This window comes from Petromyzon marinus, chromosome 12, assembly GCF_048934315.1.
Source record: "Petromyzon marinus isolate PM22_M1 ecotype Great Lakes invasive population chromosome 12, UKy_Petmar_22M1.pri1.0, whole genome shotgun sequence".
NCBI lineage: Eukaryota > Metazoa > Chordata > Hyperoartia > Petromyzontiformes > Petromyzontidae > Petromyzon > Petromyzon marinus.
In genome coordinates this window covers 15,815,643-15,827,451 of record NC_133678.1, presented here as the reverse complement: position 1 = coordinate 15,827,451, position 11,809 = coordinate 15,815,643, and the positions used below count along the sequence as shown (strand labels likewise).

At 49.8% G+C, this 11,809-nt stretch overlaps 1 protein-coding gene across 1 annotated transcript; it reads left to right on the top strand.

Moving 5' to 3' along the window:
- The first annotated feature begins 3,533 nt into the window (after positions 1–3,533).
- LOC116941762 (olfactory receptor 51I2-like) lies at positions 3,534–4,903 on the top strand. Its single transcript, XM_032953135.2, has one exon. The coding sequence runs from the start codon at positions 3,821–3,823 to the stop codon at positions 4,901–4,903; it is 1,083 nt and encodes a 360-aa protein (XP_032809026.2). The 5' UTR covers positions 3,534–3,820.
- The last annotated feature ends 6,906 nt before the right edge of the window (positions 4,904–11,809 follow it).

The window sequence follows — 11,809 nt, the reverse complement described above, 5'->3', positions numbered from 1 at the left end:
CGACAAAGGAGTGGCAGCCTCTCCTCCGCGGTGAGTATTTGGACATTCCACATGGCCACTCGCAGTGGTTTTTTGCCGTTTCTGGAGGAACCCCGAGGGTAAAGATTCAGTCTCATGGCATCGCCAAATGGGGTTTAGCCAGGAGACATCATAGACGCCTGTCCCCCAGGGCCTCCAGCACAAGCTTAATTTGATATCCAAAACATGGACTAGTGGTCATTTAGTTGAGGTTGGAGTGGTTACCAGCCCCTCGCACCCATCCAGAGCCCCCATTGGCCGCTGTAGTAGCTCCGAGCACCATGAGGGGAAAGCCGACTGGAATCAGCTGTTCCCGCCAGGGCATTGCTCATTCACCACAGTCGGGAATCGAACCCAAGAGACTTCTTGCCGTGAGGCTCTAGTGTTATCACTGCACCGCCCAATGACGACTGATAAGGGCAACCGATGTACGTTCAGCCCCCGTATGAGTTAACCTGACAGGCATTGTTCACTTGCCAGAACGTAAACAATGGGCGCCCGTGAGGAACGCGTCTCTGGGGTGCTCCGTCCCAAAAGCGGCAGTCGTTGTGTTCGGGGTCAAAGAACAGTCGGGGGAGCTGATAAATTGATCCCGGGTCGCTCTGAAAACATGACAGGGCGCTGGCGATATTGCTTGCGCGGCTTCATAAAGGAAGACGAATGCTCCTGGACGTTTTACCGCTCGCTCAAAACAATTATTGAATTTTGCAACCAGACTCGTGCCAATGAAGTGCGTGGCCACTTGCACGCATCAACGCAGGTCAGTCAATATTACCCATCTTTGAATGAAAACTGAAATCAACAAGAAATATATCTTTGTCGCATATGTATTCGATTTGCATAATAATGTGTAGTTTTCAGCTCCTTGTGAATCCACTGCTGGATGAGGGCCTACCCATGCCGTAAGGGTCGTGAGGCTTATTTGACCATATTTCACCGCGCTGGTCAGTGTGGGTTGAAGGGGCAGGATTAAGGTTCATGTAGGCCCCTATCCACTTATTTCGTAGGCCTTCAGTAACAACTTCAGTGATAACGCCTTGACTTCCCAAACACTACTCTCTATTGGTAATTAAATCGTGCGAAACATACCATTTGAAAGTGTTTTGGCTAATATTGCAATAAAAATATATCAAAAAGTTAATCTCCGGTGTTAATTTCTCTCATCATATGAAAAAACGATTGGCATGACTTTGCCTCTTTGCATATACACTGTGCTTATCTTTGCCACGTAAATGTACGTGTTTATTCATTACATTTTCTATCAAAATAAAACAATATGGTTAAACATTTGGTTTCGTAGGCCGCTTTAAGGTTTAGTAGGGGGCATCCAGGACCGGTTCAGATGTCACGCATCACTGATGTCAGCCGTGCCCGTCAATTAAACTTCGGTGGTCAGATTAACACATTGGGGGCTAAAGCACCCTTCCCGGTCGTTTTCCTGAAATAGCGTTTCTAGAATATTGTTTCGGGGCAGAAATCTGCGAAAGCGATTACGCCGCAACGATTATCCCGTGTAGCCCGAGAGCTTCAATCAACAGCCGCGAGCAGACGGCGCGATGCGAACGCCGAGCGGCAGCAAGGCAACACCGCCGCTCGTGTTTTCACTGCGCGGTGATGACAGCCGCACGTGACCGCGCGTGGCTTTGCTTAGCACGCGCGCGCTGTTTGCACTGCCCGGTGATTAACATTTTCCAGCCGCGGCCGAGTGAATTGCACCGATCGCTCTCTCTGTCATCTCTCGCTACGACGCTGCTCTTCCGGCACCGCGCGCGCTCAACGCTGCTCCACCAACGACGAGGATCGTCGCGCGCAAAAAGGCCGAGTAGCGGCCACGTGGCTCTGCCCACCAGCAGCCTCGCGTGCGCGCGTCGGTGAATGTCGAGTGGGGGGAGTGTGGGAGGGGAGAGTGGGGGGGGGGGACTCCACCCCGAACTGGGGGGTGCGGGGAGGGCAGGTGGGGGGGGGGGGTTCGAGAGGGGTGGCTCTGGGTACCATGCCCTCTATAAAGTAATCACAACCTCGCGGTGCGTAAGGCGGAAGCCGCGTGAAATGCTGCTTCTTCATCTTTCGCGTGGCGGATGTAGATTCGGAGCAACGGCTGCGATTTCACATTCAGGTGGTCAGCCAGAAAACCGCGTCAGGAGTAGCGGAGTCGTGTGTCATCATCGCTGTGATTTATCCCTTCGTATTTGTGGATCGGGGCATTGCGTCGTTACATGCTGTTGGGTCTGTTTTGGATGACCACAGTCACACACTGCTACTGGATAGATTTTAATTTCCCATCGACTGCTGCCATGGTTTGTGCAGCGGATGCGGTTTCGGGTGGACCACGAGCTTCGTGGAAGATCAAACCCCAGGGATCTTCTGCGTCGGGGTCTTTCACAAGGTGGTGTTTGTGAGTCCTTTAGAACTCCATTCAACTCTCCAGGCCTCATCTGGGGCTGAACTCGCATTGATTGAGCGTCAAAGCTCGTGGGGTCCAAAAGGAGCTTGCGCCGTGACTTCAAGCGATGCCGAGGGACGTGCAGTGCTGATCGAACGTCCCCCAAGAACGCTGCAAATCCAGAAACGTGTCCCAACTCCGCTGGCGACGTAGCGCCGTGAGTGTTTGTGTGGGAGGCGGCGCAGCAGAGATGATGGTGGTGGTGGTGGCCTCACAACTCGCCCGGCTCCCAGCGGCCCCGACCTCATCAGAGTCAAGTCCCTGCACTAGTAAACAGCCCCAGCTGCACCAGCTCACCGCGTGCCTCCCTCTCCGCTGTTCTCTCTCCTCTGTGCGTCTCTCTACACTCTGCGTATATCTCTGGTCTGTGTGTGTGTGTACATGTGGTGTATATGTGATGTACGTCAGTGCAGCGGTTAGCGCGCTGCGCTACGAACCCAGCGACCCGAGTTCAATTCCACTCACGGCAAATACCAGCGATGATTATAATCATCTGAACCTGGCCATGGGCCTCCCCTAAGTCGACTCAGCCTTTAAATGAGTACCTGGTATGGTGTGTAACCATCACCACTGGGGAGGCAAAGGCGGCCGGGGGTGGTGTTGGCCACCCACCCCCTCGTGTGCCGTGCCGGCCTTCATAGGGTGCTCGCGAACAGCACTTACTCCAATAGTATGTCCAGGCTATACGGGAGATTTTTGTCTTTGTGTTTGGAGTGTGAGTAGCGTGCATGTCTGTGGCTGACTCCGACTAATATTGGTCGGTGTCTCAGTGCCATTGCTGTGTGTCTCGCCTTTAGCTTGCTGTGTCTGCGTGTTTATCTATATCAATGTCTCTGAACACCTAGTGGTGTCTAACAATGGGTCTAAAAGTTGTTGTCTTCTGTATGTCAGCCTGCAAGTTGACCAGACAGTTAAATTATTCGTTGAACAAAAAAAGTTAACTTTTTATGCGTATGTCGCCACTTCATTCAACAATGTTCCAGGAAACTACAGCTGCTACTACCTCATTGTTTTAATTACCTGTGCAAACACCCATTGCGTGACTGAGGCCATCTTAACACATAGAGAGGACCGCAGAGCTTGGGAAATTGTCGGTAGCGCCGGCTCATCGGCTGGCCACTGCCTTTCCGCTTGTCTGTGGCTCCTCAGCGATTGCGAGATGCAGTTTTGCATGAACGCCGATGGCGATGCTCTTCATACAACCCAACATTATTACTTTCACTACATTTGCATGCCAACGACGAGTGTGATCAAAGACACCTTGCATAAATGACCAAGCCGTAACGATCGGGTGTGAACAGTGTCGTCTTCTCTTCTTCATCGCCAGATGCAGACGCTCGTGTCGGCACGTGGCCTCTCATGGCCGCCCTCAACATCTCCAACCTCGTTTCTCACGATGATTCGAACCTTATCACCATCACGGGACTTCTGAGAAACCCGCCGAGCACCAGGCCGCTGGTCTTCGCCGTCGTCCTCCTCATCTACATCGTGGTGCTGGGGGGCAACGTCCTCCTCTGTCTCGTCATTAGCCGCGAGAAGCGGCTCCACAGGCCCATGTACATCCTGCTCGCCGGCTTGGCCCTCAGCGACATCGCGGGCAGCACCGCCACGCTGCCCCGGATCATGACCGACCTCGCGGCGAGCAACCGCATCACGCTCGCCGAGTGCGTGGCGCAGATGCTGGCCGTCCACTTGTACCGCGCGCTCGACTGCTATATCTTGTCCGCCATGGCCCTCGATCGCTACGCCGCCATCTGCCACCCGCTGCGCTACCCGGCCCTGGTGACCAACGCCCGGACGGCCGCGGTCTTGGCGGCTGTGGCCACAGCATCGACCGCCATCGTGTCAGTCATTCTGGGCCTGATGCTCGCCCTCAAGTTCGACAGCTGCGCCAAGCCCAAGGTGCTGCCGGGGGCCTATTGCGACGTCATGTCGCTGGTGAACATCTCCTGCAGTGACGGCATCGCGAGCAACGCGTACGGCGTGGCCGTGGCGGTGGTCACCGTGGGCACGTCGTTGGCCGTCGTCGCGTTCTCGTATGCGCGCATCCTGTACGAGTGCGGCTTCAGGTCGGAGCGCCGGGACCTCCTGGCGAGCAGGGGGCACGTCAAGGCGAGGAGGACCTGCGTCTCGCACATCCTTGCGCTGGCCGTATTCTACGCACCGCTGCTCTTCGTCATCACGTACAACCGCATCGACAAGTATGTGGTGCTCCCAGACAACGTGCGCTCGGGGCTCAGCTGCCTCTTTTACGTGGCCCCCCCGGTTCTCAATCCCATCATTTATGGACTGCGCTCGGGCGAGATCAGAAGGACCGCCAAGCGCCTGTTTTCTCTGAAGCCCTTCTCCGCCTCCTCCGTGAGCCCCCTCCCCACCCTCCCGAACCCGCCTCCTCCTCCTCCTCGCTCTCTAACGCGCGAGCTATCGCGACCAATGTTGTGATTCCACGTTGATGTTTAGGTCATTGTGTGAGCGAAATGTGTGTCGTTAAACCCTCCTCCACCCGACACAGCCAATTCATTAAGTTTACTGGAAGACATTTTCCAATTTCGGGCAGCTGCCTGATGATGCTGGCTGTAGCTACCGGTGAGAGGTCCGCACTCAGTTGGTAAAAGTGCGCTGGGCGCTCTCCAACAACACGGGTGGTAGTGCTGCCGAAGCAGTAATCAATTGGCCATGTTTGTTCATCACGTGACAACTTTATTAATTGGCTGTGTCGGGTGCAGGAGGGCTTACGATGCAACATTTTACTTACACCACCTGACCCAAAAATCGCGTACGAATCGGAGATATTGATCGTCAAGACCCGGCACGAGTTGAATCGATTAACCTCTATGGGGGACTTTTCTCAAAACTGCAAATATTGGAGAGACTCTGCACTGAACATCTTTCCTTGGTGCTCCACAATAGATGCTGAGACTCAAAAGGTAATAACTAAACGGTTAACACATCGCATGATATCACATGGCGTGAAACAATACCACACGAAGCTCGTGAATTATTGTTAAAAGAGAGATGACAGCATCATAGTAGTGAATACAATAGAGTCAGTAGTATCTGTACATATGTAGTGGAGTAAACAATACGCATAGGAATTGGCCACATACAGTACATACAGACAGACAAGGAGAACGGGTCACATGAGGTCGAACAGGTGGTCGAGTCACAGGTGGCGTAAACAACCCGAAGTAATTAAGGGAGTCGTGGCACGAGGGCTGTGATTGGTCGAGAGGCTGTTAGTCTTAAGTGGTGGCGTCTCGATGTCTGATGGAGGGGACAGGTGCGAGCTGGCGGAAAACGGCCAGCGAGTCACGTGGCAATTAATTAAGGCTAATGCGAAAGGGGATAAAACGCGAGGTGATTTGAACGGAGAGAGAGTTGTTGCTGGGCAGTTGTTAGCGAGAGGTGGAGAGATACGAAGAGGACAGCTGGCAATGTTAGGGAAGAATAGATAGAGAGCCGAACCCCAAAGACAGTAAATAGCGATAGGGAGAGTTAGCGTTAGCGGAGATAGATAGAGTCACTGTGTGTGAATAGATAGATGGAGTCACTGTGTGTGAATAGATAGATGGAGTCACTGTGTGTGAATAGACAGACAGGATACTGTGTGTGAATAGATAGAAGAAGAACCACTCTGTGTGGAAGGGAAGTCACTGCGTGTGAAGAGATAGCGGCGATACTGTGTGTGAAGAGATAGAGGAAGAAACACTGTGTGTGGAAGGGGATGCACGGACGATGCTGAAGTAAATCGGAGTGTCCGAGTTGGCGGAGCGCGAAGAGAATTACTGTGTGTACGGAACGATGGAATAAAAGTGACGGCGGAAAAAGAGACGGTTGTCGTCTGAGTGAATTCACGGCACTACACCATACAATAGTCAGTAGTATCTGTTAGCATATATACCTACACACCCGAAATACAACATAATCTGAGGTATCTGTAGGCTTTGTAGGCATATATACCTACACACCCTCCATACAACATAATTTGTAGGCTTTGCAGGCATACAGTGAGGGAAAAAAGTATTTGATCCCCTGCTGATTTTGTACGTTTGCCCACTGACAAAGAAATGATCAGTCTATAATTTTAATGGTAGCTTTATTTGAACAGTGAGAGACAGAATAACAACAAAAAAATCCAGAAAAACGCATGTCAAAAATGTTATAAATTGATTTGCATTTTAATGAGGGAAATAAGTATTTGACCCCCTCTCAATCAGAAAGATTTCTGGCTCCCAGAGATTAGGAGCACACTCTTAAAGGGAGTGCTCCTAATCTCAGATTGTTACCTGTATAAAAGACACCTGTCCACAGAAGCAATCAATCAATCAGATTCCAAACTCTCCACCATGGCCAAGACCAAAGAGCTCTCCAAGGATGTCAGGGACAAGATTGTAGACCTACACCATGCTGGAATGGGCTACAAGAACATTGTCAAGCAGCTTGGTGAGAAGGTGACAACATATTCTAGCTCTTTCGGTAAAGTCACGTTGAAGGGAAACAATAAAATAATAAAATATATAAAACAATACAAATTCTCACGACGTTTCGACCATAACACAAACGGTCGTCATCAGGTGTGAAAAAAAAACAACGGCAAGAAACATTTCAAATAAGTGTCGGTTTGCATTAATTAATTTATTTTTAAACGGTGTATTTATTTATAAAAAACGTCAGCGCCACGCACAGCGATTTGGCAGTTTATTTGGAAGGACGAGTCCATCTATGTTCTGAAAAAAGGAGGGGGGAGACGAAAAATTAATGTATGCTGTCTGAAAGCCACCCTAAGCGTGAACAATCAATTAAGACCTGAAATGGTTTATCAAATCCTTCCAATGATTGCTAAGCCAGAATCCATCTTCTCGGTTGAAACTGTCTCTGTGCTTGTATATGTGGATAGCCTCATGAACGAATCTCTCATGGTAGCCAGATGGCTTACAAAGAACCTCTGTCTTAGAAAAGTCAATGTCATGTGAGCCTACTGAATTATAACAATGGTCTGCCACGGCCGAGGTGTTGGTCCTACCGTGTTTAAGGTCTGCTTTGTGTTCACGAATGCGGTCCGAGACATGGCGTTTGGTTTCTCCAATGTAACTACTACCACAGAGGCAACTTAGTCTGTAGACACCAGGGTACTGTATGTCCGGAATCACATCTTTTACAGACGGAACCAGATCACGGATTTTATGTAATGTGTTGAAACGGACCTGGATCTTGTGTTTATTCAAGATTTTGGAGATCTTTTTTGTGATCCCCGCAATGTAGGGTAAAGTGATGGTTTTGAAAGGCTCCTCAAGAGGGTCCTTCTTCATGGTCGAAACGTCGTGAGAATTTTTATTGTTTTATATATATTTTATTATTTTATTGTTTCCCTTCAACGTGACTTTACCGAACGAGCTAAGAATATGAATTACTGCAGTCATGAAAGCTTTAAATCAAAAGGTGACAACAGTTGGTGCGATTATTCGCAAATGGGAGAAACACAAAAGAACTGTCAATCTCCCTCGGCCTGGGGCTCCATGCAAGATCTTACCTCGTGGAGTTGCAATGATCATGAGAATGGTGAGGAATCAGCCCAGAACTACACGGGAGGATCTTGTCAATGATCTCAAGGCAGCTGGGACCATAGTCACCAAGAAAAGAATTGGTAACACACTAGGCCGTGAAGGACTGTAATCCTGCAGCGCCCGCAAGGTCCCCTTGCTCAAGAAAGCACATATACATGCCCGTCTGAAGTTTGCCAATGAACATCTGAATGATTCAGAGGACAACTGGGTGAAAGTGTTGTGGTCAGATGAGACCAAAATGGAGCTCTTTGGCATCAACTCAACTCGCCGTGTTTGGAGGAGGAGGATGAATGCTGCCTATGACCCCAAGAACACCATCCCCACCGTCAAACATGGAGGTGGAAACATTATGCGTTGGGGGTGTTTTTCTGCTAAGGGGACAGAACAACTTCACCGCATCAAAGGGGCGATGGACGGGACCATGTACCGTCAAATCTTGGGTGAAAACCTCCTTCCCTCAGCCAGGGCATTGAAAATGGGTCGTGGATGGGTATTCCAGCATGACAATGACCCAAAACACACGGCCAAGGCAACAAAGGAGTGGCTCAAGAAGAAGAAGCACATTAAGGTCCTGGAGTGGCCTAGCCAGTCTCCAGACCTTAATCCCATAGAAAATCTGTGGAGGGAGCTGAAGGTTCGAGTTGCCAAACGTCAGCCTCGAAACCTTAATGACTTGGAGAAGATCTGCGAAGAGGAGTAGGACAAAATCCCTCCTGAGATGTGTGCAAACCTGGTGGCCAACTACAAGAAACGTCTGACCTCTGTGATTGCCAACAAGGGTTTTGCCACCAAGTACTAAGTCATGTTTTGCAGAGGGGTCAAATACTTATTGCCCTTATTAAAATGCAAATCAATTTATAACATTTTTGACTTTCGTTTTTCTGGATTATGTTGTTGTTATTCTGTCTCTCACTGTTCAAATAAAGCTACCATTAAAATTATAGACTGATCATTTGAATGAGGGCACCTCCCTTGAATGTAAATGAGACCAGCCGACCCACCCAGTGGAACTCAAGACTACAGTGGCCGTTACCAAATCATCCATTCCCAAAGAACAGCTCGTGGCTCACCATCGAACAAAGATGGCCACCGCATCGCGCGGTGCTTTCAGATGTGTTCCTGCGGCCGTCTGGAATGCTCGTCATATATTAGAAAGCCCACTGGAGCTATGCACCTTTAAATCGCGCAGATTGGAAACTAGTTTCTTTCGAACTGCTTTTTGTTTAGTTTGTTGCCTTTCCCCCCACATCTTCAATTAGCGCGGCTGGCTACATACGGTGCAAAAGACACTCAACATTCACACGATATTTGACTGAAACCGAAGATACCAAAACCTCCAAGACGTTTGTAACGTCCGAGAAGCAGCATCGTCTCCCGGTGGCGAGTGATCTGCAGGTACGAAGCCCTGACCCCCCCCCCTCGCTTTGGCCACCACCGCGGGCACGAGCGCCTAGGTGGAGTAGCACGGACACTGCCCCCTGGTCCCCGAACGTCGCGAAGGCATTCTCCCCGGCTCCGTTGCAGCGACACCAAGCGCAGAACGTCGGCGGGCCGGTATTTTGTCCTCCGCCACAAAGAGATTGACGTGGAACGGCTCAAAACGATGTTGCCCTTGCTCCTCGAACAACCTCCGACTCCATTTGCGCGGCCCAATGGGATGCCTCCATGGCCGCTCACGCCTCCGTCGTGAGCGGGCGGAACCTGGGAGGTGCCTGGCGATTGATTCACCATCGCTGCCGCTGTCGCGATGGACAAGCGCTCCTGTCGAGAGTTTGGCTGCTGGAAGTGTCGCAGGCCCGAGATGGATCACGCGAAGCCAGTGGCGTCGTAGCGACATTACGAGCTCAGGGGATGCGGTGATCGGTCGAGTTGGGCCCCAACACTTGATTTGTCTCGCATGATCGCACCCAAGCTATTGTATATCGCAGGCTCCTCTTGGCTAATCGCATCGTCGTTACGCTCACGGTCTCTAACATTTAACGTTGTAGGGGCGCTCCTTCTTCGCAAAATGCAGCCACTACAGCCCAGCTTGTATGCCTTGTTACACTCTGACACAGAAACAAACACGCCATTTGCAGTTTGTGGAAGCCAACCATGACCGCTCTAATTTTATTTTAAACAAAACGTGTTCTTTTACGCTGTTGTTGAAAGCGAATTTCATGGTGGTTATCAAGGGGGGGGGGCCCAACTCGTAGCTTTGGCCACCAAAGGGAGGCCACGTCGCCTGTCCCACGCTCGTTACGCTGCTACTGCCCGAAGCTCTAGGGGGGCCCGCACGCCGCCACCCGCCCTGAAGCGCACCGCCGTGGAGGTGCGCGCTCCAGCCCCAGGCACCGGCGGCAGTCTGTAGGGCGAGGAACGGCGGCTCGTCTGATGTTAACTGCCTCGCCTGGTGTATAGGAGGGCATGGGTTCGATCCCGGCCCGAACGCCTGCTGTATATTCGGAGTTTGCGTGTCTCTCTCCCCATGGTCAAGTGCATTTTTCTCAGGGTCCTTCGGTTTTTACCTCCACTTTGGGAAACACGCGTTTTGAGTATTTGGTTCCGATACATTTCCACGTGATAAGCCACTTATTTGAGCTATAGTTTATAGACAGGTTGCTTCCGAAAAAGAGAGATACATATATAGCTCAGTGGTCCTTGCCTGGTAAAATAAAATAAAAAAAGCTTTAGTTTTTGTTTAATCAGGCATAACCCTCACGTGGGCTCCAACCTCTTCCAATCCCTGAGGAGGTCGTTCCAGTTCCCCATCTGGGCATTAAGGAGAGGACCTTCATCTAGTCTGCAGATCACCGAGTGCAATGTCCAACCGGGGAGGTCTTTGCTGCGCGGCGTTGTCCGCGTGCACAAGAGACGCGTTGCACTTTTAGTTTAGTTTATTTAGCAGCTTCCAGCAGAGAACTCGAGCGTTCTTTCTATGTAAAGTTAACACAGATATCCGTGTGTTTGTCTGTGACACCAATGCTTTGCAGCAGCAGCACACACAAATTAGTATTTGTGAAGCACAATTTTACACCACGCCAACACCGTCATCGCCGTACGCCATCCGTGCGCCATACTTAGCCAATACATTATCCACCTTTGTCAAACCATAGAAGTCTTAGACGTCCATCTAATTGCCTTTTAACTATCCCAAGGACGATACATGGAAGAAGTGAGACAATGCCTTTGCCTGAAAAAATAAGAATAGGTTAGGACCCTTTCTGGCAATAATACAGGAGCCGTTAAAATGTTCAAACACCAAATAGTATATTTTGAAAGTGTTGTATATGAGCCTTTTCCAAAATTGATATTAACAATAATATTTGCCGTTATATATATCATATTTTTTTACAAACGAAAAAAATAATTAATAAACCCCGTAAGCCAGGCACACGAAAAACCAGGTGTCGGTCATAAACAGGCCATTAATAAATAAAGAAATAATAAAACTCTCGAGGCGAGGATGTTAGCAGCTATCTGCGAAGATCTCCAGATGAACAAGAGTTTGATGTGCCCTAAGGGAGGTCACGCAGAGGGAAGCCCTCTGCAAGCCAGAAATGAGGACGCCCACGGGTTAAACTATTTTTTTTTAAAACAACGGTTCAAATTTAAAATGCAATAACAAGAATAAGCTAAAGTTAGCGGTCCTCGCGCTCACTCCAATTAAGAACAGGCCACCAGACACATCAGTGAATTATTATCCAATGATTAATTCGCTATCAAATGATTTTCACCTTTAATACTTTTACTGTTAAAACAAAGCTTGGAGCAGGAATACCGAGTCACATCAAAGGTTATCGAG

Bases quoted from the DNA above. Each gene is read 5' to 3' on its own strand.
- LOC116941762 (XM_032953135.2), top strand. From the start codon at position 3,821: ATGGCCGCCCTCAACATCTCCAACCTCGTTTCTCACGATGATTCGAAC.